Below are 27,503 nucleotides of genomic sequence, written 5' to 3' on the forward strand. Positions count from 1 at the left end.
TCAAGAGTCCAAAATTATATTTCAAAACATACAGGACAGACGCTCCATTTACCAACACTCCTTTTGCTAGGATCCAGAAACTCCAATGGGTACGTCTGGCCAAAGCCTGGGACCCGGACATCAACGCCTTCAGGAGAGGCAGTAGTCTTGGTGGTTATGTTATAGATTAACCTGAAGGGAAGCAAAAAAAACACCTCATGTCATATTCTGATAGCAAAAACAGAGTTCGTCAGCATATACAGAAGATGACACATACTTTTGCAATATTTATTTGTTGTGTTTAACAGAAGGGAGTCATGATGGAAATGTTTTAAAGTGAGTAAATCACCAGACTTTCACATTGCACAGTCTTTGACTAGAGGAAGATGGTGTGATAAATTTTGCGTTATCACACACATTCATACTGGTCACTGGAAGTACAACATGGCACCTCATAGCAAAAATTCTGAGGATCTGAAAAAGAACTGTTGCTGTACATAAGAATGGCCAAAGGCTATAAGATTGGAAACACCCTGACACAGATGCAGTGCGGTGGCCAAGAAAATATAGCAGTTTATCAAGACCGGTTCCACTCAGAACAGGACTCACCATGGTTGAACAAAAGTTGAGCGCATGTTCTCAGCGTCATTCAGAGGTTGTATTTTCAAAATAGATATGACTGCTGCCAACATTGCTACAAAAGGTTAAAAGGGGATGGGGTGGGGGGTCAGCCTGTCAATGTTGAGACCATACAGCGAACACTGCATCAAATTGATCTGCATGGCTGTTGTCCCAGAAGGTAGCCTCTTCTAAAGATGGACAAGAAAGACCGCAAACAGTTTGCTGAAGACAGACTAAGGGCATGGATTACTGGAACCATGTCCTATGGTCTGATGAAAGCAAGAAACTTATTCTGCTCAAATGGTGTGTGGCGGCAACAGGGTGAGGCGTGCCAAGACAAGTGTGTCTTGCCTACAGACAAGCATGGTGTTGGGAGTGTCATGGATTGGGGCTGCTGGCTGTAGGGAGCTACAGTTCATTGATGGAACCATAAATGCCAACATGTACAGTGACATACTAAAGCAGAGCATTATCTGCTCCCTTGGAAGTCCAACATAACGACCCCAAAACCAGGGCTTTGGAGTCTGTAAGCCAAATCTCCGACTCCTCAATTTCCCTGATCCCGACTCCATGACACACTCCTTCACACACTTGAAACCAGACGTTTAAATCCACTATCTACAAAGACACATCTGCATGTTTTTCCCACTATCCGATATGAAATCCGAATGAACCTTTCCCTGTTTTAGGTCAAACTTGAACCAAAATTATTTATATTTGCCATGAGAGAGAAAATGGTTTAAGGCATTTTTATTACTTTCTGAATATTCAAAAGTTTCCATACATTCATTAGTATTTTGTACCATTGCCCTTAAACTGTATGACTTGGGTCACAAGCTTCTCGCCATATAATATTTATTCAGTTAAATAGCACTAATAATTCCATAGCGCTTTACATACATCAACAATCAGGGCTTTGTGATGGCCGCTAGAAAACTGACTGTTATCCTTAAGCCACTTTGTAACCAGTTTGGCAGTATGCTTCGGGTCAATGTCCACATGGAAGACCCATTTCCATCCAAGCTTTAAGCTCCTGGCTGATGTCTTGAGATGTTTCTTCAGTAAAAGCTTCTCCCTTTTTCCTACATACATAACGATGGTCATTATGGTCAAACAGTTCAACTTTAGTTTCATCAGACCACAGGACATCTCCAAAATGTAAGGTTTTTGTTCCTGTGTGCATTGGCAAACATTAAATCTGTCTTTTTTTATATCTTTCTTTTGGAGTAATGGCTTCTTCCTAGCAAAGTGGCCTTTCAGCTCAAGTTGACAGTACTTATTTCACTGTGGATAATAATACAACTTACCAGCTTCCACCAGCATTTTCACAAGATCTTTTGTTTTTGTTCCTAGGTTGATATGCACGTCTGACCAAAGCAGATTCATCTTTGGTACACAGAACCAGTCTCCTTCCTGAGCGGTATGATGGCTGGACATTCCCATGTTTGTACATATGAACAAGGCACCTTCCGGTATCTGGAAATTGCATTCAAGGATGAACCAGACTTGCGCAAGTCCACAATTCTCTTCCCGAGATCTTGGCGGATTTCTTTTGAGTTTCCCATGATGCTACACAAAGCAGTGTGTTTCAGGTGTGCATTAAAATACATCCACAGGTGTGTCCAACTCAGATGTTGCCAATAAACCTATCAGACGCATCCAAAGAAATGACATCATATGGGCTCTAGCATATTGTTTAAAGGCATAGGACCCTTAGTGTATGAACTTTTGACTTTTCAGAAAGTAATAAAAATGCATTAAAAAAAACATTGTCTCCATTATTCTGGCATTTGGCAAATATAAATAATTTTGGCTCCTAATTGACCTAAAATGGGAAAGGACTATTCTGATTTCATGTCAGATAGTGAAGAAAAACCTGCAGATGTGTCTTTATAGAGAGTATGTAAACTTCTGGTTTCAACTGTACATGACTCATGTTTGATACATTTACTGTAATAGAATGGTGACATGACTACTTAGTCATGTAGCTGAAGTGCAGCACAGATTCATCTCAACTAAAAGCCTAGATTCTTTGATCAGGAATAGAACATGTCATAATTTTCCCAACTTCTTATGAAAAAAATATTCATCACATACTGCATTGAACCGCTGTTCCCAATTTATTATATATATTTTAGGAGTCTGTCCATTTTATACCTGTCCATAGCTGAACTGGAGAGGGTGCAGAGAAGAGCGACCAAGATTATTAGAGGAATGGGTGGGCTGCAATACGAAGACAGGTTATTAAACTTGGGGTTATTTAGTCTGGAAAAACGAAGGCTTAGGGGAGATCTAATCACAATGTATAAATATATGAGGGGACAGTACAGAGACCTTTCCAAAGATCTATTTACACCTAGGCCTGCGACTGGAACACGGGGGCATCCGCTACGTCTTGAGGAAAGAAGGTTTAATCATAATCACAGACGAGGATTCTTTACTGTGCGAGCAGTGAGACTATGGAACTCTCTGCCGCATGATGTTGTAATGAGTGATTCACTACTAACATTTAAGCAGAGACTGGATGCCTTTCTTGAAAAATTTAATATAACCAGTTATATATATTAGATTTTATGACAGGGTATTGATCCAGGGAACTAGTCTGATTGCCGGATGTGGAGTCAGGAAGGAAATTTTTTCCCCATTGGAACTTGTTTGCCACATTGGGGTTTTTTTGCCTTCCTCTGGATCAACATGTTAGGCTACGGGTTGAACTAGATGGACTTAGAGTCTCCCTTCAACCTTAAAAACTATGATACTATGATACCGACTCCAACTCCACGACTTCCAAGCCCTGCCCAAAACACCTCCAATACAATTACCTTGCTAAAGAAACTGATGGAAAAGGTGTTTGACTGGCCAAGCATGCTACAGACCTTAATCCTATTAAGCATCTGTAGGGCATCCTCAAACGGAAAATGAAGGAGCAAAAAGGTCTCTTACAGTCTAACATCCACCAGCTGCATGATGTCACCATGGAGGAGCGGAAGAGGTTTCCAGAGGCTCCTGTGAAACTCTATTGAACTCCATATGCCCAAGAGAGTTAAGGCAAAGCTTGAATATAACTGGCAACTAAAGATGGGAGAATGCACGGCACTTGATTGAACATCCGGGTAACTCTGCTATGCATGGAAGAGCATCACGGGTGCTCAGATGTGTCATTCATGAAACACAGAACACAAAGCACGGGCTTGCTTCACTGAATGTGCAGGCACCCCAGTCAGCCGCTTTTCAGTCTCTGAATGGCTCTCACTGGGGGTTAAAACGTTCTCAGATGTAATTAACAAAAAACACCACACCATACACACTTCATACTGTTCACTCGCCATTTCAAGTATTGAGCATTGTACTGCTTGCCCATTATTAGTGCCACAAAAACATTGTCACTTTAGACAAAATTTGTCCAATTTTTACTTAGGGGTGTACTCACTTTTGTTGACAGCGGTTTAGACATTTTCAGCTGTGTGAGGAGTTTGAGGGCACACCACGTTTACAGTGTTATACAAGGTGTACACTGACTTTATAATGTATCAAAGTGTCATATCCTCAATGCTGTCCCATAAAGAGATGTAATAAAATATTTACAAAAATGTAAGTGGTATACTCACTTTTGTGATATTCTGTATATGCACACCAGCCTTGTCAAGTCTAAGATCGACTTTCTACTTGATTGTCAATGATTGTGACTGATCCCAGTTCAGTACCATAGTGCGAAAGTGTAGGTAACATTCCTAATTAGATAATACAATTCGACAAACTTTTCTATGATGCTATGATTTGTCTTATGAGTGAGTGTAAATCAGAACTGCAGATAACCAGCAGCCTGAATAACTAGAAACGTGATGTATATTTTAAATTAACTCTTTCCTCTAATTTGTACATAAATCCAGACAATGTCACACTGCAATGCCTAAACCATTAACTATTTTCTCCCACCTTATGTTGTCTATCCAGCAGTCAATTACTAGCGGCAGTAAAAGCTCCAGATTCAGCCAGAGAGTGAAGTAATAATCAGTCTTCTTGCAACACATATAATGTACAACCGATGGTTTATTCAGTTTGGCTTCCAGCTGGTTTCCCAAGTCACCAGGCACTAGAGAAAAACAGAAAAAAAAAAATTACACATTAACATATGGCCATTATTTTACCTGGTGGGAATGGATAACTGGCACATACGGCATTGTTTTGTACTGCTCAAAGAAATGTGAACACCAGCCATACGCCTATTTTGGTTTATTGGCTCCATTGTGGTTTGGGCTCTCAGAACTAAAATCCAGTATATAAAAGTGTAGGCTAAGGGAATATCTGGCTTATTTTGCCTTTTTCTTGTCATTACACTATTAGGCTACATTGGTGCAGGTAAGTAGATAGTGACTACTTACCTGCCCTGCCGTCAGCCCTTCTCCCCAGGCTCAGAGCAGTCATGTGATCGCTCCTACCGTGATTTTGCTGCTTCCTGTGATGTCACGACCACAAGTGCAGGAGCTTATGCTCACCTTGTAGACTGGCATCACAAGAGACATCATGTAGCCGCCCTGCTGGGCAGGTACAGTGGGTGGCGTCCCGCCCAACCCCCCCTTCCCTGCACCCTACCACACATCTCAGTGCAGGAGGTCTCACTACCTGTACGCTGCATGCAGCCCCCGATGCTGCCTGTGGCGTGCAGGCCCGTGGACCCCTTGCTGAACGCTGCCTGTGAAGGGGCTTATGCAGTCAGCGCTATATATCAGATGACTGATTCACTGACTATGCGCAGATGGGAGCGCTGTATACAGCTATGATTATCCGCCGGTCAGAGGCCAGCTGTATACAGAGCGCCTGGGAATCTGTCATCTGATATAAAGCGCCGTCAGCTGCTGCGCCTGATGCTGCTTGTGGCATGCAGGTCCCTTGCTGATCGCAGCCTGTGCAGGGGCTGTGCAGTCAGCGCTTTATTACAGATGACAGATACCCAGGCAATCTGCAGAGCCGAGCTCTGTATACAGCTGTTATCAGCCGCCAGCCAGAGGCCAGCAGCAGATCACTGGAGAAGCTGCATAGAGCGCGCGTCCCTGCACAGCACCTGGAAATCAGTCCTCTGCTATAAAACGCTCACTGCACGGCCCCTACAGAGGCCGCAATTAGCAATGAGGGGGCTGCGGCCGCAAGAGGCAGGACACAGGGCACCGAGGGAACCAGGACTAGTGAGAAGGATTTGTGTGTGTGTGAAGTATAGCCAACTAGTGGGAAATTCTACAGGACAGAGCATTGCTACAAGAAGAGGAGCCCAAGGGGACATTACTACAGGATGGGGAAAGGGATGAAACACATTGCTATAGTATGGGGAAAGGGATGGGCACATTACCACATTATATGTGCGGTGGATGTGAGGTGATTGTGCTGTCACAGATGAGAGAAGCAGGATCACTGCTCTGTACTACCAATGATTGGATATACAGAGCAGTGATATCTCATCTATGCAGCACAATCACCTCACATCCACCGCACATATAATATAGTAATGTGCCCATCTTTGCTGCAGCATGAGAGGTCTGTGCTGGGCAGAATACTGACAGCCAGTGAGTGTGTAGAGGGCGGGCAGAGAGCGGGGCTGGGCGGTGCCAGCTCTGACTGAGGTTCAGCATAGGAAGTTATCATGTTTGCTTGAGCTGCATGCAAACAGAGCTGCAGAGAATAAAGTGATAAATCAAGAGGAACAAAAGTTAGAAAACAAAGCACAATTTTGATTTCAACTTCTTGAGAGTGCAGTGATTTCTATTGTTGTCTGGACAGAGTTTACTCAGTTCACTGGCACCTCAAAGAAGGGAATTTTGTTTACTTACCGTAAATTCCTTTTCTTCTAGCTCTAATTGGGAGACCCAGACAATTGGGTGTATAGCTACTGCCTCCGGAGGCCACACAAAGTATTACACTTAAAAGTGTAAGGCCCCTCCCCTTCTGCCTATACACCCCCCGTGGGATCACGGGCTCCTCAGTTTTAGTGCAAAAGCAAGAAGGAGGAAAGCCAATAAACTGGTTTAAAGCAAATTCAATCCGAAGGAATATCGGAGAACTGAAACCATTCAACATGAACAACATGTATATACAAAAAAACAGGGGCGGGCGCTGGGTCTCCCAATTAGAGCTAGAAGAAAAGGAATTTACGGTAAGTAAACAAAATTCCCTTCTTTGTCGCTCTATTGGGAGACCCAGACAATTGGGATGTCCAAAAGCAATCCCTGGGTGGGTAAATAATACCTCGTAGTAGAGCCGTAAAACGGCCCCTTCCTACAAGTGGGCAACTGCCGCCTGAAGGACTCGTCTGCCTATGCTGGCATCCGCCGAAGCATAGGCACGCACCTGATAGTGTTTCGTGAAAGTGTGGAGGCTGGACCAGGTAGCCGCCTGACACACATGCTGAGCCGTAGCCTGGTGCCTCAAAGCCCAGGACGCACCCACAGCTCTGGTAGAATGGGCCTTCAGCCCTGAGGGAACCGTAAGCCCCGCAGAACGATAAGCTCGAGAATTGGTTCCTTGATCCACCGAGCCGGGCTTGATTTGGAAGCCTGCGACCCTTTACGCTGGCTAGCGACAAGGACAAGAATGCATCCAAGCGGCGCAGGGGCGCCGTACGATAGATGTAGAGTCTGAGTGTTCTCACCAGATCTAATCAAGTGCAAATCCTTTTCACATTGGTGAACTGGATGAGGACAAACAGAGGGTACGGGGATACCCTGATTGAGATGAAAGGGGGGAAACCACCTTAGAGATAAATTCCGGAACCGGACGCAGAACCCCTTGACCTGGTGAGACACCGGGAAGGGGGCCTTGCACGACAATGCTGCCCGGACAGACACTCTCCGAAGTGAAGTGACTGCCACAAGGAAAACCACTTTCTGCGAAAGGCGTGAGGGAAAAAACTCTCATAGGCTCGAATGGTGGTTTCTGAAGAACCATCAGCACTCTGTTCAAATCACAGGGTTCTAACAGTCGTTTGTAAGGAGGGACTAATCGGCAAACCCCCTGCAGGAACGTGCGTACCTGAGGAAGTGTTGCTAGGCGCTTCTGAGAAAATACAGAGAGCGCTGAGATTTGTCCCTTAAGGGAGCCAAGCGACAAACCTTTTTCCAAACCGGATTGCAGGAAGGAAAGAAAGTAGGCAAGGCAAATTGCCAGGGAGAAACTCCCTGAGCAGAGCACCAAGATAAGAATATCTTCCACGTTCTGTGGTAGATCTTGGCAGATGTGGGTTTTCTGGCCTGTCTCATAGTGGTAATGACCTCTTGAGATAACCCTGCAGATGCTAGGATCCAGGACTCAATGGCCACACCGTCAGGTTGAGGGCCGCAGAATTCAGATGGAAAAACGGCCCTTGAGACAGCAAGTCTGGTCGGTCTGGTAGAGCCCACGGTTGGCCTACCGCGAGATGCCACAGATCCGGGTACCACGACCTCGTTGGCCCGTCTGGAGCGACGAGGATGGCGCGGCGGCAGTCGGACCTGATCTTGCGTAACACTCTGGGCAACAGTGCCAGAGGAGGAAACACATAAGGGAGTTGAAACTGCGACCAATCCTGAACTAAGGCATCTGCCGCCAGAGCTCTGTGATCTTGAGACCGTGCCATGAATGTTGGGACCTTGTTGTTGTGCCGGGACGCCATTAGGTCGACGTCCGGCATCTCCCAGCGGCAACAGATCTCCTGAAACACGTCCGGGTGAAGAGACCATTCCCCTGCGTCCATGCCCTAGCGACTGAGAAAATCTGCTTCCCAGTTTTCTACGCCCGGGATGTGAACTGCGGATATGGTGGAAATTCGGAACTGCTTGCCTTCCAGCCACTTCTGGAAGGCTTGTAGGGCAAGATACACTGCCCTGATTTCCAGAACATTGATCTGAAGGGTGGACTCCTGCTGAGTCCACGTACCTTGAGCCCTGTGGTGGAGAAAAACTGCTCCCCACCCTGACAGACTCGCGTCAGTTGTGACCACCGCCCAGGATGGGGGTAGGAAAGGCTTTCCTTTTGACAATGAGGTGGGAAGAAGCCACTACTGAAGAGAATCCTTGGCCGCCTGAGAAAGGGAGACGTTCCTGTGTAGGGACGTCGACTTCCCGTCCCATTGGCGGAGAATGTCCCATTGTAGTGGACGCAGATGAAACTGCGCGAAAGGGACTGCCTCCATTGCTGCTACCATCTTCCCTAGGAAGTGCATGAGGCGTCTCAAGGGGTGCGACTGGCCCTGAAGGAGAGATTGCACCCCTGTCTGTAGTGAACGCTGTTTGTTCAGCGGAAGCATCACTATCGCTGAGAGAGTATGAAACTCCATGCCAAGATATGTTAGCGATTGGGTCGGGGTCAGATTTGACTTTGAAAAGTTGATGATCCACCCGAAACTCTGGAGAGTCTCCAGTGCAACGTTCAGGCTGTGTTGGCATGCCTCTTGAGAGGGTGCCTTGACAAGTAGATCGTCCAAGTAAGGGATCACAGAGTGACCCTGAGAGTGCAGGACTGCTACTACTGCTGCCATGACCTTGGTGAAGACCCGTGGGGCTGTCGCCAGACCGAAAGGCAGGGCTACGAACTGAAGGTGTTCGTCTCCTATAACGAAGCGTAGAAAAAAACGCTGGTGCTCTGGAGCAATCGGCACGTGGAGATAAGCATCCATGATGTCTATTGATGCTAGGAAATCTCCTTGAGACATTGAGGCGATGACGGAGCGGAGGGATTCCATCTGGAACCGCCTGGTTTTCACATGCTTGTTGAGCAGTTTTAGGTCCAGAACAGGACGGAAAGACCCGTCCTTTTTTGGCACCACAACAAATTGGAGTAAAAACCGTGACCTTGCTCCTGAAGAGGAACAGGGATCACCACTCCTTCTGCCTTTAGAGAGCACCCGCCTGCAGAAGGGCACCGGCTCTGTCGGGAGGTGGAGAAGTTCTGAAGAATCGAGTCGGAGGACGAGAACTGAACTCTATCCTGTACCCGTGAGACAGAATGTCTCTCACCCAACGGTCTTTGACCTGTGGCAGCCAAATGTCGCCAAAGCGGGAGAGCCTGCCACCGACCGAGGATGCGGAGAGAGGAGGCCGAAAGTCATGAGGAAGCCGCCTTGGTAGCGGTTCCTCCGGCTGCCTTCTTTGGGCGTGACTGAGCCCGCCAAGAATCTGAGCTCCTCCGATCCTTTTGAGTCATTTTGGACGAGGAGAATTGGGACCTGCCCGAGCCTCGAAAGGACCGAAACCTCGACTGTCCCCTCCTCTGTTGGGGTTTGTTAGGTTTGGGCTGGGGTAAGGAAGAATCCTTACCCTTGGACTGTTTAATGATTTCATCCAATCTCTCACCAAACAGTCTGTCACCAGAAAATGGCAAACTGGTTAAGCACTTATTTGGAAGCAGAATCTGCCTTCCCTTCCCTTAACCACAAGGCTCTGCGTAAAACCACGGAGTTGGCGGACGCCACTGCCGTACGGCTCGTAGAGTCCAGGACAGCATTAATAGCGTAAGACGCAAATGCAGACATTTGAGAGGTTAAGGACGCTACTTGCGGAACAGATGTACGTGTGACAGTGTCAATCTGCGCAAGACCAGCTGAAATAGCTTGGAGTGCCCATACAGCTGCGAATGCTGGAGCAAACGACGCGCCGAGCTTCATAGATGGATTTCAACCAGAGCGCCATCTGTCTGTCAGTGGCATCTTTAAGTGAAGCCCCATCGTCCACTGCAACTATGGATCTAGTCGCAAGCCTGGAGATTGGAGGATCCACCTTTGGACACTGGGTCCAGCACTTGACCACGTCAGGGGGAAAGGGATAACGTGTATCCTTAAGACGTTTGGAGAAACGCTTATCTGGATAAGCGTGGTGTTTGTGAACTGCTTCTCTGAAGTCAGAGTGGTCCAGAAAAGTACTCAATTTACGCTTGGGATACCTGAAATGGAATTTCTCCTGCTGTGAAGCTGACTCCTCCACTGGAGGAGCTGAGGGAGAAATATCCAACATTCCATTGATGGACGCTATAAGATCATTCACTATGGCGTCACCATCAGGGGTATCCAGATTGAGAGCGGTCTCAGGATCAGAATCCTTATCAGCTACCTCTGCCTCATCATACAGAGAGTCCTCCTGCTGGGACCCTGACCAGTGTGATGAAGTTGAGGGCCGCTCCCAGCGAGCTCGCTTCGGCTGTCTGGGACTGTCGTCCGTGTCAGAGCCTTCACCCTGGGATGCATGGGACCCCCCCGGAGCACGGATTTGTTCCAAATGAGGGGGGCCAGGGAGCATTGAATCAACAGTGCCCATGGTCTGAGTTACCGGTCTGGACTGCAAAGTCTCTAGGATTTTAGTCATAGTCAGAGACAATCTATCAGCAAAAACTGCAAACTCCGTCCCTGTCACCTGGACAGTGTTCACAGGTGGTTCTCCTTGGGCCACCTCTAGCAGAGACCCCGGCTGAGCAAGTGCTACAGGGGAGCATTGCACCCAATGGGGGTCAGTGGAACCTGCCGGTAGAACAGCCTCACATGCGGTACAAGCAGCATAGAAAGCCTGTGCCTTGGCACCCTTGCTTTTTGCGGACGACATGCTGTTGTCTAGCCATCTAGGAGGGTATATAGCCAAGAATAGCGACCGTACAGTGCAATGTATAACATACAAGCATAAAGTACAAATGAACACTTCAGCACTAGTGGGGTCAGCACCTCAGGTGCTGCTTACCGCCCGCTCAAAAGCGGGTGTGTGGTCGCCCGAATCCTGTGTCTGGGTCTCCAAGAGCTTGTCTCCCTTCTCCAGCTCAGACTGCAAACAGGAATGGCTGCCGGCGTCCTGTGGAGAGGGGCGGGCCGTGGGCATGCCCCAGACAAAGTGCGGGAAACTGGCGTCTCACTGTGCCCAGTGAGGGGGCTGGAGTATGCTAAGCAGACTCCAGCCCTCGGCGCTGACGTTCTGAACAGCGTCCCGCCCTTCCCCTGACTGGCAGGCCTGGGGGCGGGAACGAAACGAAACTAGGCCGCAAAAGCCGGGGACTCGATTTATACGCGCGGCCGTCGTATAAGCACGGCCAGCGCGGAAGTCCCCGGCGCACCACAAGTCCCAGCCGCGCCACAGTGTAAAAACAGCCAGCAGCGGCCGGCGCGGCAGTTCCTAATACATAAACTCACTCAGCTAAGCTGCAGTGAGTAATAGCACAAGCGCTCCGCGCTGTTGTCCCCGGCGCACTAACACACCCAGCATTCTGGTGTGTGTGTGCGCGATTTGTACGGGGACACAGAGTACCTTAATGTAGCAGGGCCCTGTCCCTGACGATACTCAGTTCCATATCCAGCAGGTTCTCCGGGTCTGTGGATGGAGCACGGTCTCAGTGCCTGGAGACCGGTAAGATCCCACTTCACCCAGAGCCCTGAGGGGGATGGGGAAGGAAAGCAGCATGTGGGCTCCAGCCTCCGTACCCGCAATGGATACCTCAACCTTAAACACCGCCGACAAGAGTGGGGTGAGAAGGGAGCATGCTGGGGGCCCTATATGGGCCCACTTTTCTTCCATCCGACATAGTCAGCAGCTGCTGCTGACTAAAACAGTGGAGCTATGCGTGGATGTCTGACCTCCTTTGCACAAAGCATGAAAACTGAGGAGCCCGTGATCCCACGGGGGGTGTATAGGCAGAAGGGGAGGGGCCTTACACTTTTAAGTGTAATACTTTGTGTGGCCTCCGGAGGCAGTAGCTATACACCCAATTGTCTGGGTCTCCCAATAGAGCGACAAAAGAAATATTTATTAGTGTGCACGCATAAAAATTCTTTTTTTTTTTTAGATTTCAGAAATCTAGTCTAAAGGCCCAGTCACACACAACGACTTACCAGCGATCCCGAAAACGATGTGACCTGATAGGGATCGCAGGTAAGTCGCTGGGAGGTCGCAGGTGAGAGGTCACACAGTCAGATCTTACCAGCGATGCAGGAACAATACAGGTCGCAGTAGCGACCTGTATAACGATCTCAGCAGTCACTGTGACCCTGTCACACAGTGTCAAACACAGCGATGTGTCCTGCCCAGCAGGACATCGCCTTTGAAGAAAATGGCCTGGACCATTCTGCAACGACTAGAGATCTCACAGCAGGGGCCTGATCGCTGGTAGGTGTCACACAACGAGATCGCTAATGGGATCGCTACTGCGTCACGGAAACCATGACTCAGCTGCGATCTTGCTAGCGATCTCGTTATGTGTGACGGTACCTTTAGAGTGACTGCAGACTTATCACAAACTTGGACAACCCTTTACTGCTCCTAACCTAAATACGTAGTAACCGTCAACTTTTCAAATGGTCCAACACTTTAACACAGCCATGCATCACAATCTTACAAGTTAGGCTAGTTTCACACTTGCGTTCAGCGCATTCCGTCACGATGGAGAATAGCGCAGTCCGTTAACAGACTGCGCTATCCTCCATAGAGTTGTATGGACGACGCACTGTAACGCAAGTGTCTGCGTTGCATCCGCTGGACGACGCAGCGTCGTTATTTTGACGCTGCGTCGGGCGGATGGAATGCTGCATGTACCGTTTTTCTGCGCTTGGCGAGTGTCAAAAAAACGCAACCTGCAGGAATCCGTTAGGCGTCCGTTGTTTTTTTAATGGACACCTATGGTGGCGGATTCCGTTAGAATGCGTCATTTGACGGATTCCGTTAACGCATCCGTCTTTACACAACTGCGCATGCCCAGATGTGTAAAGTCAAGGAAAAAAACTATAACGGATTGCGTTATTTTGTACGATCCGTAGCATTGCGTTGTGCCACTATATGCAACGCATCCGTTGCATGCGTCACACAACGCAATGCTACGGATCCCGTCCAACGCAAGTGTGAAACTAGCCTTAGATTGCTACATTTGTACAGAATCTGAACCAATAACAGCACATGTATTCATCACTAGAACTGGCATTAGTGCATGAATAAATCACCTGAACTACTATCTGTACATTGTACATCAATTATGTCAGGTCAACTCATATACATTTGTATCTATAACTCCCAGTGTGTGCTTTAAAGGGAACCAAACATCAGCATTTTCCTATATAAGGTGCAGCCAGTGCAGTACTGGCACTATCAGGCACAGTGTGTACATACCATTAGTGGGCAGCGCGGGTGTTTAGGCTGTGAAATTCAACTTTATAAAGTTTGAAAATTCATGCACTTTTTGATTGACGTGTGCACCTCGCTGCTAATGTCCGGGCGGGTTATGCACGTGTATCCCCCCGCCTGTTCCTCCCTCTCACTGGCCGTATGTAAATTTCTAATCTTCAGTTACACGGCGTCGGAGTTAGCGCCTGCACATAGCGCTCATCTCCAGCGCCATAATTCTGAAGCCTACAGTATTATGGTGCATGAGAGGGCGGCGCATGCGCTCTCGCTTCTTCAGATCTGTTGTGCGCGCGCGGTCACAACAGGACTGGAGAACAGCTGATCTTACCGATTAGCTGCAGCAGACGTCTCCTACGATATCGTCTGCTGCAGCTAATCAGGGTAAGATCACACATGCGTATACGCACACAACGAAATTAAGCCAGAAGAGAAAGCACCCACAAATTACAGATCCATAAACAAGATAGCACATGGCCGAGAAGGGAGGACCTCTCAGGATGTGAACAAGCGGCCTCACAAAAGGGGCGTAACTCGCCACCTCATTGAGGCCCATAGGAATAAGAGTTCAGAGTAAGAATCTATTTAGACTCCAGTTGTGCGAGAATCTTACGCAAGTCCCCCCCCCCACTATATTTTCTCTTCTGGCAGCAGAACTTTCTCCATCGACCAGTATAGTTCCTGTAACACCACACACCTACTCTATTACACAAACTGTCCGTGCTTCCTAATCTACATGGGCCTCACATCACGAGAGCTCCACGTACGGGTCAGGGAGCACGTTAGAGACATTATCGCAGCAGAGTCTGTGGAGGATGTTACGCTGCTTAAAACCCTCCCCCGGCATTTTAAGGCCCATCACAAATGTAAACCTAAATCCCTTGAGATCCGGGGCATTGACTATGTACATGGTTGGGAACGAGGAGGGAATTTGCATAAGATTCTCACGAAACGTGAGTCTAAATGGATTGTTACTCTCAACACTCTTGTTCCTATGGGCCTCAATGAGCTGGTGAGTCATTTCTCCAATTCATGTTAATCATTTGGATTCAACCAACATTTTCTGCGATTTCGGGATCCTTTTTTACGGTTAATTGGTTTAATAGTAATATCCTGAAATTGAATATGATATGTTTTGCCCATTACATGGTCTCTAATTGCATCCTTCATGTGTTTATATTTACCATTGCACGCTTTGTATCTAGGTCCGGTTCCTTTTTCACCATTACTGTCTGGGGTGGCTCTTTGTGTCCGGCTGCGTGCGTGTCCCAGCCTGCTGAAAGCCAAGCAGCAGGGAGATTCTGCACCCAAGCCGACTGTTCATGCGAGAGAGCCATGATGACGCGTCCCGGCTCCCATGCATGCACCGCATATGGCGGTGCTGCTTCTCCTTCCGCTGTTCGGCCTCAGCATGTGATATAGTGACTGCAATCATTAGCAACCAGGCACATCTGTGCCTGTACTATAACAGTCCCAGATACATATCCCCTTCATCACTCCTGGGAAAAAGCTGCCTTCCTGCAAAACAATCGTTGGGGTTCCTCCCCCCTGCTACCCATCTAAACTCACTACTGCACTTTATCAGGTGTATGCATTATGGATCACTTTTGTAACAGACTTTCTCTTGCCTCTGCTCTGACCTCCTTATTAGGCTCATAACCGGTCATTGTTCCATTTAGATATTTAAGAACTACATTCTTTGTATACGGTTGCAGTTTTTACTTGACCAATACTTAGCTTTTTTTTTTTTAATATGTACATAGGTCTGTTTTATAACATCATATTTTGAGTTTATTTGGATGCAGGGGGTGTATAAATATACTTGAATTTTTATTCCCTGTTCTCTTGCATGGGTTACTTATACCCATCATTCTTTCCCCATTCTGAACCATATGTGCAATTCTTGTATTTTGTTAATAAAAGATTTTTTGATATATACCAGTTTTCGTTATTCTTTTTGGTACAGAATCTTTTTGCGCTCCTGTGTTTTTAACGTTTGTACTCATCTGGGGAACATTATATGGTGTATCCTCAGTTTATAGGAAATTAGTATGGCCTTACTTCTGTTGTGGTTAATACAACACTGGTCTGGATCTACGTGCAATCTTTTTGTGCAAGTGGCAACATTTTACAATTTTCACTTTCTGGCTACACTGAGCAGCAACCACTTAGCATTAACCCTCCGTCACATACAATAGGCCTGACAGGCACATCTCTTTTACTTTCATTTCTTCCTCACCAGATTGTGAGGAAATCCCCTCCCTCCAGGTAGTCCCCCGTCTCTAGCAGCTCTGTGAAACCTCATACCACAGTTGGATTGCAGAGCTTCAGGAGGACAGATATAACTGCGCTAATCTCTCAGGCTCATTGTATGAACACGTCACACTCAATATGGTTGGTATTTTATGTTTTTATTCATCACATGCTCTGCAAGTGTAATTTTTCTGGGGAAACTTCAGAATCTAATTCTGATTGAATATGTGTTTAATAGTACTTAAAGTACCTTAAAATTAAGTTTGTTTCCATAAATTTTCTTTGTAGAGTTTTTTGACAGTCGAACTGGGGACTATTTGGCGGGAGTTTTGAAATGTTTGTATTTCAGAGTTATTAGTTTTATGTTAAGTAAATGTTTTTTTTTTTTTGCACCTGATTATGTGTAGTCTCTTATTACATCCCTATGAAGGTCACTGATCACTTTTAGAGCACTGAAATTGCAAACATTAGATATTATAGGTATTTTGCTAGCCTGCGCCTGACAGTCACATTGTATGTGAACTCGTTAGAACCAATATTGTATGTGACGGAGGGTTAAACATTGAAGAAGTGCAGTAATAAGTGTTTCGCCTCACTTAATGTAATTGTGTGACTGATCAAGAGGAATCCCACAAATATCAAAGTACAGAAATTGCTTAAAGGACCCAGTCATTAGATTCACTCTTCCTCACAACGGACATGAATCAGTCACTGGCTGACATACTGAATTAGTGTATGTTTTAGTCAGATATTCTGCCCTTGGACCACTATTCTGAGGCTGGTCCCAGACTTCCCTCTACCCTGATAGACTATCCTGACAAGCTCTCTCCCTACACACAAACATAGGGAGAGAGAGAAACATCTATCATTTTAGGGGAGAGCAGAAAAGCCATGGAATATCAGCAACAGACTAGTGATCGGACGTGTTTTTTTTTGTTTTTTTTTTATTAAAGTCCTTAATATACAAGTCACCTGAATATGCAATAATCCAAAAAGTAGCTACCCCCCCACCTCGCAATGACTGGGCATAGTGCATAGAGGTAAGGCAAATAGTGACAAAAAAAAAAAAAAAAAAAGAATTAAAGATTAAATGTTTATTAGTAAACACAAACAAATACATAAGTGAATAAAAAGGAGGGTACTGCACAATGGAGAGACACTGAATAACCCGATTCTAGCTGACGTTAGTGTCCCCCCAGTGTGCAGTGTCCTCCTTTTATTCACTTATGTATTTGTGTGTTTATTAATAAACATTTAATCTTTAAATCAATTTTTGTAGTAGTCACCATTTGCCTTACCTCTCTCTATGCACTATGCCTAGTTATTGGAAAGGGGGAGGGGGGTAGGCTACGTTTTGGATTAAAGGTCTGCATATTCCGCAGTATGTTTTCTATGATGCCACAACGTACATGGCTTCAATAGACGTCAGACTGATGCATGTCCTTTTAAAAGCAATGTTTGTTTTCCTTTGAAATAATAATTGCTACAGTAGCATGATTACACTTTTTAAAAACGAATATACTTAATACATATTCCTTTATATAGCGCTATTTTCATAGCACTTTACATACATCCGCAACACTGTCCCCATTGGGGCTCACAATCTAAGGTCCCTATCTATGTCTTTGGAGTGTGGGAGGAAACCGGAGAACATACAAACTACTTGCAGATGTTGTCCTTGGTGGGATATGAACCCAGTGTACTGCAGTGCAAACCACTGAGCCACCATCCCACCCTCACCTCAACTGATGTAACTGATCAGCTTTGCATCCCTATCCCGAATGGGCAGCTTGCAAGCATGGCTTCCACTCCATTCATTGTTAGTTGGACAATGCAAATTCTCTCTGGCTGCTATTCCCAGAGCTAGGCCATGAATGGAGCAGAGACCATACATGTGCACCTTCACTTCATTCAGAACAGGGCTACAGAGCCCTGTTTTTGTGATTGCAGGAGATCCCAGAGATGAGACGCCCTGTGATCGGCAAGATATCGCCTTAGCCTACAGATAAGTAATAACTTGATTAGAGTTTTAATAACCCAGTCAGACAGATCACATTTCCATGTAAACAAAATCGTACTATGCACATGTTCGTCAATAGCTCTGTAGTTTACACAGAATGATGTGCTGCCAGGAATAATAAGTATGCTTAAAAATTAACACTCGTTTAACGAGCAGTTTGCCTAATCAAATGATTGCCGGCCTGTTTATACGGGCTGATGATCTGGAAACCAGTGTCCTAAGCAATGCTCATTTCTATCAGCCAGTCTAAAGATATGAGCACACAGAGTCCGGCTACTTTCACACTTCAGTCGTTGAGACGGAACAACGGATCTATCGTTTTTCAGATGTCAGACGCAACGGATGTGTTATTTCATAGGAATCCTGTGAACTGATCCGTCGTGTCAGTTGTGTCCATTTTACGACAGATCCGTCATGATCCGTTTGTTTTTGGGACAGCCCAATGGGAGTGCCAGACATTTTGGTGACCTATTCCTGTGTTTTCATAGGCCATGTGTGACAGTTTGTAGAGAAAGGGGCAGAGTAAATGTTATAGCTAAAATTGTGTGTGGAATATTCCTATCAATTCACTCTGGAGCCTTGCAATGTGATTGTCTACTGAGCATGTGCAGCATGTACACAATGACTGAATCAGCACTGGATTCCGTCGTGCGATGGATTACGGCAGAATCCAGCACCATTGACAACCATTATACCTCTTGACTGATTGTGAAAGAACCCTGCGCAGTACGTTTTTTGATGCTCCAAAAACATCAGTTCCTTCCGTCCAACGGCCAGTTATTCCACGACTGATCCGTTGCGCAACGGATGCAAGGCCATCAGTCGTTATTAAAAGTCTATGGGGGAAAAAAACTGAATCCTGCAAAATATGTTGCAGGATACCGTATTTTTTCAAAGCAACGGATTGTGACTGATGGAAAAAGACTGAAGTGTGAAAGTAGATAGATGCTGATGTAACTGCTGTGTTTAAAAAAAAAATAAAAAAATGTATTTTCAAAGTCATATTATATAAAAGCAATAAGTGGATTACAACCACAGGGAGCCTGAAGAGGGGTTAGGTCACTGAGCAGCGTCACAACTTTCAAAGCCTGAAGCGAGTAAAAAGCTAAAAATGAGTGAACATTTGCCCCACAAGTCATTTTGACATTACACTGCCTAGATTTTTTTTTGGGGGGGTGAAGGGCGGGGGGGGGGGGGGGTGAAGCAGAACACCTAAATTTTTTCTCTAAAATAAAATTAAAAAAAAAAAACAAAACCCCCCCCCCACTATTCGCACATCCTAAATGGGGCTTTAGACAGCAGAGTATGCTGTACTTGTATTACCACTCAATTAGTAATCGGTTAAATACTTCCTCCTAGTCACACGTGTTGACCGCTGAAACCTTCTCACTGTGATTGATTTATCACTAAAGACAGTCAGGAGCCACTCCCAGACATGTCAATGAAGAAGTGTTCAGATTGTCTCTTCAGGGAGGAAGGAGATGAACTCTAGTAACGCCTAAAAGCCAAAAGTGGCCCTTTAACAAGCCTTTTCATATGACTTAGGATTTATGCCAGATCAGAACACTGTTTTGGGATGGTTGTCCCTCGTCAGTGCAAAGTATGAGGTCTGATCTGGCTGTATGAGAAGCTATAGTGGGGTCTAAGACCCCAATGAAGAAATGAGAACAACATATGTAATAACACCCATTGTGATATATTCTCAACACTGCATGTGGTCACTGAATTTAAAAAGTGCAGCTTGTGTGCTATATTTTGTGATCAATTGACAAAAAACACAATTAAAAACAGACAGGCTAGCAGCTTAACTTGCTCCAACTGTAGTACTCTTTTAGGCTCTGTGCGCACTGGGAAGTGGAATTTTCTTGAGAAAATTCCGCATGCCCTCAAAGATTACCGCATCCGCGGTAAAAAACCGCGGGAAACCGCACCCGAAAACCGCATGCGGTTTGCCGCGGTTTGCTGCGGTTTTACCGCGGTATTATTCGCGGTATTGCCGCGGTTTTGCCGCGTGCGGGTTGGGATGTGCTTTATTGCATTCAATGCAATAAAGCACATTGAAGAAAAAAAAAAAAAAAAAAAAGTCATTTAATTCTGAGAGTAGATAGACAGAAGAATAGATAGAGGGATAGATAGATAGACAGAGGGATAGATAGATAGAGAGATAGATGACAGATCGCTGCATTTCCCACGGTCGGCAGTGAGTTCACATAACCGGCCGTGGGAAATGACCGGTAATTACCTCTGCTGCTTTCATTCAGCGCTGTGTCTGTGACAGTCGCGGCTGGATGGAAGCAGCGCTGGACGTCGGACCTGGATTACGCCGGAGCTTTGTTTGGGGGGAGTTAATAAAATGGTGAACGAGGCTTGTTTGTTTTATTTAAAATAAAGGATTTTTCGGTGTGTTTTTTTTCACTTTACTTACGGGTTGATCATGTCAGCTGTCACATAGACGCTGCCATGATCAAGCCTGGGGTTAATGGCGGTGGTCCCCCATCACCATTAACCCCTTGTATTACCTTGCCACCACTGCTACACGGTGGCAAGAAGAGCCGAGGACACGCCGGTATTGTCGCATATTGCATGCGACAGTGCCGGGGCAGCTGCGGCTGATATTCTCGGCTGCCGGAGGGGGGAGTGAGGCAGGGGACATTAACCCTGCCCCTCTCCCTCCCCAGCCTGAGAATACCGGGCCGCCGCTGTGTGCTTACCTCGGCTGGAAGGTAAATATGCAGTGGAGCCCACGTTCTTTTTTTTCTATATTTCCGTTTTCTTTCTATGTGTGTTCTATGTGTCTGTGTCTATGTGATCTATGTCTGATGTCTGTGTCTGTGATCTGTGTGTGTGTTTACTCTGCACGGCTTCCTCTTCCTGTAATGACATCACTTCCCTGCAAAACCGCAAGCAAGTGATGCACATTACCGGAGGTAAACCGCGAAATACCGCAGGGAATAACGCAGGAAAACGCAGTGAACCGCACAGAATTTGCTGCCTGCGTTATTCCCTGCGGGATTTCTTGATTAACATTGAGTCAATGGAGTAAAATCCCGCAGCGCTGTGCGGAAAAGAAGTGACATGCACTTGTTTTTGCTGCGGGATTCCCGCAGCAAAACATGCAGCTGTCAAATTCCGCCCAGTGCGCACAGGATTTTTTTTCTCCATAGCATTTGCTGGTGATTCACTGCAGAGATGTTATGAACATTTTCTGCAGCGAAACATGCAGCAAATCCGCGGCAAAATCCGCGAAAAATCCGGTAAGTGCGCACATAGCCTAAAACAGGCACTCTTAAAGAGGACCATTTACTCCCCCCCACCACCTCTAAGATGCAATCAAAAAATTGAGTAATATTAGCAAATACCTATAATTAGATATGTGGTATATTTCTCCTGATTAGTAATTTCTCTTACCTCATGTGCAGGGCATTGCAGCAGCTTATGTATCCATGGTTACAGCTGCTCAGTGACAGTTTGTTAGTTGATAATAGTCAAAACATGGATACATAAGCTGCTGCAATGCCCTGCACATGATTTACGTGACATCACTATCAGGAGAACTACACTACATTTCTAACTAGAGGTATTTACTAATACTACTTCACCTACTACATTTTGGGATAGGTTCTTGGAGATGGGACTACCCCTTTAATATGCAAGTCTATGGCATATGGTCGCAGAGGCAGTATGGATTGAACTGGGCTAAGCCCACAACATACCAATAATATGCCTGTGTGTCAGTCTGCATCAACCAGAGCACGCTTCAACTGCAACAGTTTAACCATTTAAGGCTATGTGTGCACTAGAAAAGTGATTTTTCTCAAGAAAATTTCTTGAGAAACTTCTGGGAGTTGAAGATTACCTCACCTGCGGTAAAAAAACGCACCAAAACCGCGTTTTTGCCGCGATTTTTCCGCAGGTCGGTCCCTGCGTTTTTTTTATGCTGAACTGCAATAAATAATATAGATAATAGATAATCGATAGACAGATAATGAATAGAGGGAAAGATGGATAGATGAATAGATATATAAATGAGAAAGACCTATATAATGTTCCACCCCCTGCATATTCTAAGCTGGCACCCTTTAGTGACTTTCATGTGGCACTAAAGGGTGCCTAGCCTTGTATTTAGCCATAAAATAAATAAATAAAAAAAAAAAAAAATGAACTGAGGTCCCCCCCATCTTTTGTAGCCAGCTAGGGTAAAGCAGACGGCTGCAGCCTGCAGACCACAGCTGGCAGCTTCACCTTGGCTGGTAATCCAAAACAGAGGGCACCCCACGCTGTTATTTTACATTAAATAAATAATTTAAAACAAAAAACGTGTGGTCCCCCCCATATTGGATCACCAGCCAAGGTAAAGCAGACAGCTGTGGTCTGATATTCTCAGACTAAAGAGGTCCATGGTTATTGGACTCTCCCCAGCCGAAAAATAGCAGGCCGCAGCCGCCCCAGAAGTGGCATCCATTAGATGCGCCAATCCTGGTCCTTCGCCCCAGCTCATCCCGTGCCTTGGTGCGGTGGCAAACGGGGTATTATATGGGGTTGATGCCAGATGTGTAATGTCACCTGGCATCAAACCCTGGGATTAGTGATGTCACATGTCTATCAGATACCTGACATCACCAACCCAGTCAGTAAGAAAAAAAAATAGACAAGAAGTTTTATTTGAAAAAACACTCCCCACATTCCCTTTCACCAATTTATTGACAAGAACAATCAAATCCGGGTCCGGCGTAATCCAATAAGGGGGGGGGGGGGGTCCCACGACAATCGATACCATAGTCACTGTCCCAGTAAGAGAAGAACAGAAGGTTCCCCATTGGCTGGGAGAGTAATGCAGTGACCTGAGCTAACATCAATAGGTCAGCCCGGGTCACTGCAGGGGATGACTAGCGCTGCCATCAGGAGGTTAGATGAGATCATTACCTGCTGTGATGATCTCCTGCAGTCCTGCCATCAGCGCTGTCACTGCCTTCTATGCCCGCCGCGTTAGCAGTATCGAGAGAGCCCGTGACGTCACTGCTAGTGACAGTCTTGGGCCGCGGGCATAGACGGCAGTGACGTCAGGAGGCAGGAGATAGTCACAGCAGGTAATGATCTCATCTCACCTCCTGACAGCAGCGCCCGTCATCCCCGCGGCTGCACGCACTGCTGTGTGTCAGTGTCTGCCTGCGCTGCAGCGTGACAAGCTGCTGATACTGCGGGCAGACACTGACACTGCTGTGCTGGCAGCCACAGGGCTGGAGCGGGACACAGACTGCACTGGCACCTGGAGGTCACACGGAAGCGCTTCTGTGCGGCGTCCAGGGAGTGCGACGTCTGTGTTTACTCTGCTCCGCTTCCTCTTCCTGGCATAAGGACATCACTTCCTGAAAAACCGCAGGCAGCGATGAGCATTACCGCAGGTAAATCGCAGCTATACTGGGGGTATACCGCACATTTGCTACCTGCGGTATACCCCCGGTATTTCGAGATTACATTACAGTGAATGGAGTGAAATACCGGGGGTATACCGCAGGTACCTGCGGAAAAGAAGTGACATGCACATTTTCTCAAGAAATGTTCTCAAGAAAATCTTCACCAAGAATTTCCTGAGAAAAAAACGCAGTGTGCGCACAGCTAGTTTTTTTTCCCATAGGTTTTGCTGGGAAATGTCTGTAGAAAGATTTCAAACATTTCTCAAGAAATTTCCACAGGAAAACCGCGGGTAAATCCGAGGGTAAAAACGCCTAGTGCACACAGGGCCTAAATGCCACAGCCAATCACTGATCGCGGTATTTAAACTTCACAGTTACCGGTGAACGCGATGCACTAGCTCCTATTGACGTCCCCCCTTTTACAAAGGCTGCTGTGCTGTCACTAACATTAATTGAATATTAAAGTTAAAGATACCAGTCCTGTAATTTCCAGGTCCTATAAATACGTTTTAAAGGGAACCTGTCATCAGAAATTTGGCTTTCAACCTAAATGTTTCCCCCTCTGCAGCTCGTGGGCTGCATTTTTGCTGGTGCTGTAAAAAGCAGCTTTTAGTTTGAATAAAAATCATGACAAATATAGCAAAAAAATAAATATATAAATATATATATATATATATATATATAAATATATATATATATATATATATATATATATATATATATATATATATATATATATATATATATATATATATATATATATATATATATATATATATATATATATATATATATATATATATATATATATATATATATATATATATATATACGCAATGTGTGAACATAGCCTAACTAACTCTCCCATTTAAAAAGAGCCCACAGGGTCTCCATAGAGTTTTGGACAGGGGAGGAGGGAAAAAGTGTGTGTGTGTGTGGGGGGGGGGGGGGGGGGGGGGGCACTCAAGTTTACGGCCTTGACTAGTTAGTCAAGCAGTGGAGACTGATACCGTGATGGAGCATTTTCCTGCAGAAAAACCATGGCTTTATTCTTCAGGGATGCAGGCTTTCATTTACTACTGATGAAGAAAATCTAAAAACTGGCAGTAAGTTTGGGCGCTGGTCTGTGCCGTTACGGATCCAGCCACGGGCCCATCAGGAGTCACTATCTCATCAGTCCATAAAACCTCTGAAAAGTCTGTCTTCAGATATTTCAAGGCCCAGTCTTGACATTTCCACTTGTGTCTTGCTCAGTGGTGGTCTGTTTCAGTCTCTCGGTCGTGTCTCTGATCACTGTAGTTCTGGGATATGGTGGCACTGGAAAATAATGGGTCCCTGTTGCTTCACAATTGATCTTTTGCAAATCTTTGGCACTTAATGTGCATCTTAGTCTCAACTTTTTTGCGACCCTGATTACTATAACAAAAAACTTTTGGTGGTCCTGTGATCACTGCCCAATACTTTAGCAATTTTAATCCTTCTGTAAGGCTTGTAACAGTTTTATACTTTTTAGAGTCATTTAACCCCATAGCGACAGCCTAATGTCTCAAGACGTCGGAAAAACAGGGTACTTATTCTGTTCCGACGTCTTGCGACGTCAGGCCGGAAAAAGCTTGTAGCGCCCCCCAGTGACGAAAAATCTCCGGGGTTTCAGCTACCGGAGGTAGCTGAGACCCTAAGATTATGAATCGGGGTGTTTTTTGGACCCCGATAACGTGATCGCCGGTATACACCGTTATACCGACGTACACATTAAAAAAAAAAAAAAAAAAGGCAAATAATGCTGATTTCTTTCTTATCTGACATGATCAAACATGTCAGATGATAAAGAAATATAATCCTCTAGTGCCCCCAAGGCCCCCGGTACCGGAGAGTCCCCCCACCACCCCTACCCCCCCTCCAGAGCAGTCAAAATGGCGCCCAAGCGCACAGAAAACTGCCGCCGGCTTCGGCTCTGCATTCATTTCCCTCCGATCTGAAATGATCAAACATTTCAGATCGCAGGGAAATGTCCTCCCCCTGACCCCTCCTCCGGTCCACCGGAGCCCTCTGGTCCACCGGAGCCCCCTCCGGTTCTCTAGAGCACTCCCCCTCCCCCACATGCGGCAGAAAAGTCGTCCCCAGGTCCCCCGGTCAGCCCAGTTACCTGGCTGCTGCTCTGTCCCCGCGATCACTCCGCCTCCTAGAAAGCTGGCGGCGCATGCGCAGACAGCGGCTGTCAGCTGGATCCTTGTAAGCAGGGACGCTGACCTTGCTGCTGCGCTGTGGACCGGGGAGAGTGAGTGCAGTAATCTGCAGCCACACTCTTCACATGGAGAGCCTGCTGTTCTAGAAAATGGGGGGTACGTTCTGTGAGCATGCCCCTCATATTCTGGAATGAGGTTACTGCAGGTCACTCTGCCCTAGGTTGGACCGGGGCAGTGTGAGTGCAGTATTCCCAGATTACTGCACCCACACTGCTCATGGAGAGCTTGCTCTTCCAGAAAATGGGGGATACGTTCCCTGAACGTGCCCCCCATATTCTAGAAGGTCCAGAGTCGCCGAGGGACCTCCAAAATGGATTACAGCGACCGAAAATTTATTTTCAATAAATTGGTGAAAAAGGAATGTTTCGGGGAGTTTTTTCTTCAAATAAATTTTTTATTTTGTGTTTATTTTTTTCTATTACTGACTGGGTTAGTGATGTCGGGTATCTGTTTAGATGCCGTGACATCACTAACCCCAGGGCTTGATGCCAGGTGACATTACAGCTGGTATCAACCCCGTATATTACCCAGTTTGCCACCGCACCAGGGCGCGGGATGAGCTGGAGCAAAGCGCCAGGATTGGCGCATCTAATGGATGCGCCACTTCTGGGGCGGCTGCGGCCTGTTATTTTTAGGCTGGGAAGAGTCCAATAACCATGGCTCTTCCCACCCTGAGAATACCAGACCCCAGCTGTCCGCTTCACCTTGGCTGGTGATGTAATTTGGGGGGGACCCCACGTTTTTTTTTTTTTTTTTTTTTAAAAACCGCCTGGGGAGCCCTCCAAATTGATCACCAGCCAAGGTGAAGCTGTCAGCTGTGGTTTGCAGGCTACAGCTGTCTGCTTTACCCTAGCTGGCTATCAAAAATAGGGGGGACCCCACGTCGTTTATTTTAATTATTAATTTTTTGGGGGGCTAAATACAAGGCTAGGCACCCTTTAGTGCCACATGAAAGGCACTAAAGGGCGCCAGCTTAGAATATGCAGGGGGGTGGGATGTTATATATATTTGACATTATCCATTCATCCATTGTAGCATTTTAGGCTGTGTGCCCACAATCAGGGGGGTTTGCAGCGTTTTGGACGCAGTGTTTTCCCTGCGTCCATAACGCTGCGTTGTGCAGTAGAAGCACAGTGGAAGGATTTTTAGAAATCCAATGCCCAATGTGCTTCTTTTCTCCGCAGCATAAACTGACCTGTGGCACGGCTTTCCGAGCCTCAGCATGTCAATTTATGCTGCAGAGACAAGAGTGTTCTCTGTAGGTAGCATAGAGCTCCACAGCAGCCTGAACCCAAATCGTGGGCATGGGCAGCTGCGTTCTCCCGTGGACAACACTCACATCTCTGCAGGAAGGCTGACACTGTGTACTAGACGCCGTGTCGCTGGATCATGGCCACATAGCCTAACAGTGAGAATATTGTTGCTGCAGCAACATTTTTGTGAAGTACCTGTGGATTCAAAATGCTTACTATACTCCTGAATAAAATCCAGTTTCCAAAATGGGGTCACTTGTGGGGGGTTTCTGCTGTATAGGTACCCAAGGGGCCCTGCTAATGTGACATGGTACCCGCAATTTATTTCAACTTTTCCAGAATTCAAATTGTGCTCCTTCCATTTCAAGCTCTCCCATTTATCCAAACAGAGGTTTTTGGCCACATGTGGGGTATCCCTGTGCTCATAAGACATTGGATAACAACCTGCGAGGTCCACGGTTTGTTGTTGCCTCTTGAAAAAGTAATAAATATGATGCTAAAGCAACATTTTTGTGAAAAAAATGAAAGAAGGGAATTTTGTTTACTTACCGTAAATTCCTTTTCTTCTAGCTCCAATTGGGAGACCCAGACAATTGGGTGTATAGGCTATG

The 27,503-nt window shown here is 46.1% G+C and overlaps 1 protein-coding gene across 3 annotated transcripts in view; it reads right to left on the minus strand.

Moving 5' to 3' along the window:
• PLA2G15 (phospholipase A2 group XV) overlaps positions 1–27,503 on the minus strand; it is a 63,054-nt gene that overhangs the window by 10,104 nt on the left and 25,447 nt on the right. For all 3 annotated transcript variants that reach the window (XM_075325663.1, XM_075325664.1, XM_075325665.1), the window contains 2 exons: positions 4,537–4,693; positions 53–171 (listed from right to left, as the gene is read on the minus strand). In XM_075325663.1, the coding sequence (XP_075181778.1) occupies positions 53–171; positions 4,537–4,693 (276 nt within the window). The remainder of the gene's footprint in view (positions 1–52; positions 172–4,536; positions 4,694–27,503) is intronic.

This window comes from Anomaloglossus baeobatrachus, chromosome 10, assembly GCF_048569485.1.
Source record: "Anomaloglossus baeobatrachus isolate aAnoBae1 chromosome 10, aAnoBae1.hap1, whole genome shotgun sequence".
Taxonomy (NCBI): Eukaryota; Metazoa; Chordata; class Amphibia; order Anura; family Aromobatidae; genus Anomaloglossus; species Anomaloglossus baeobatrachus.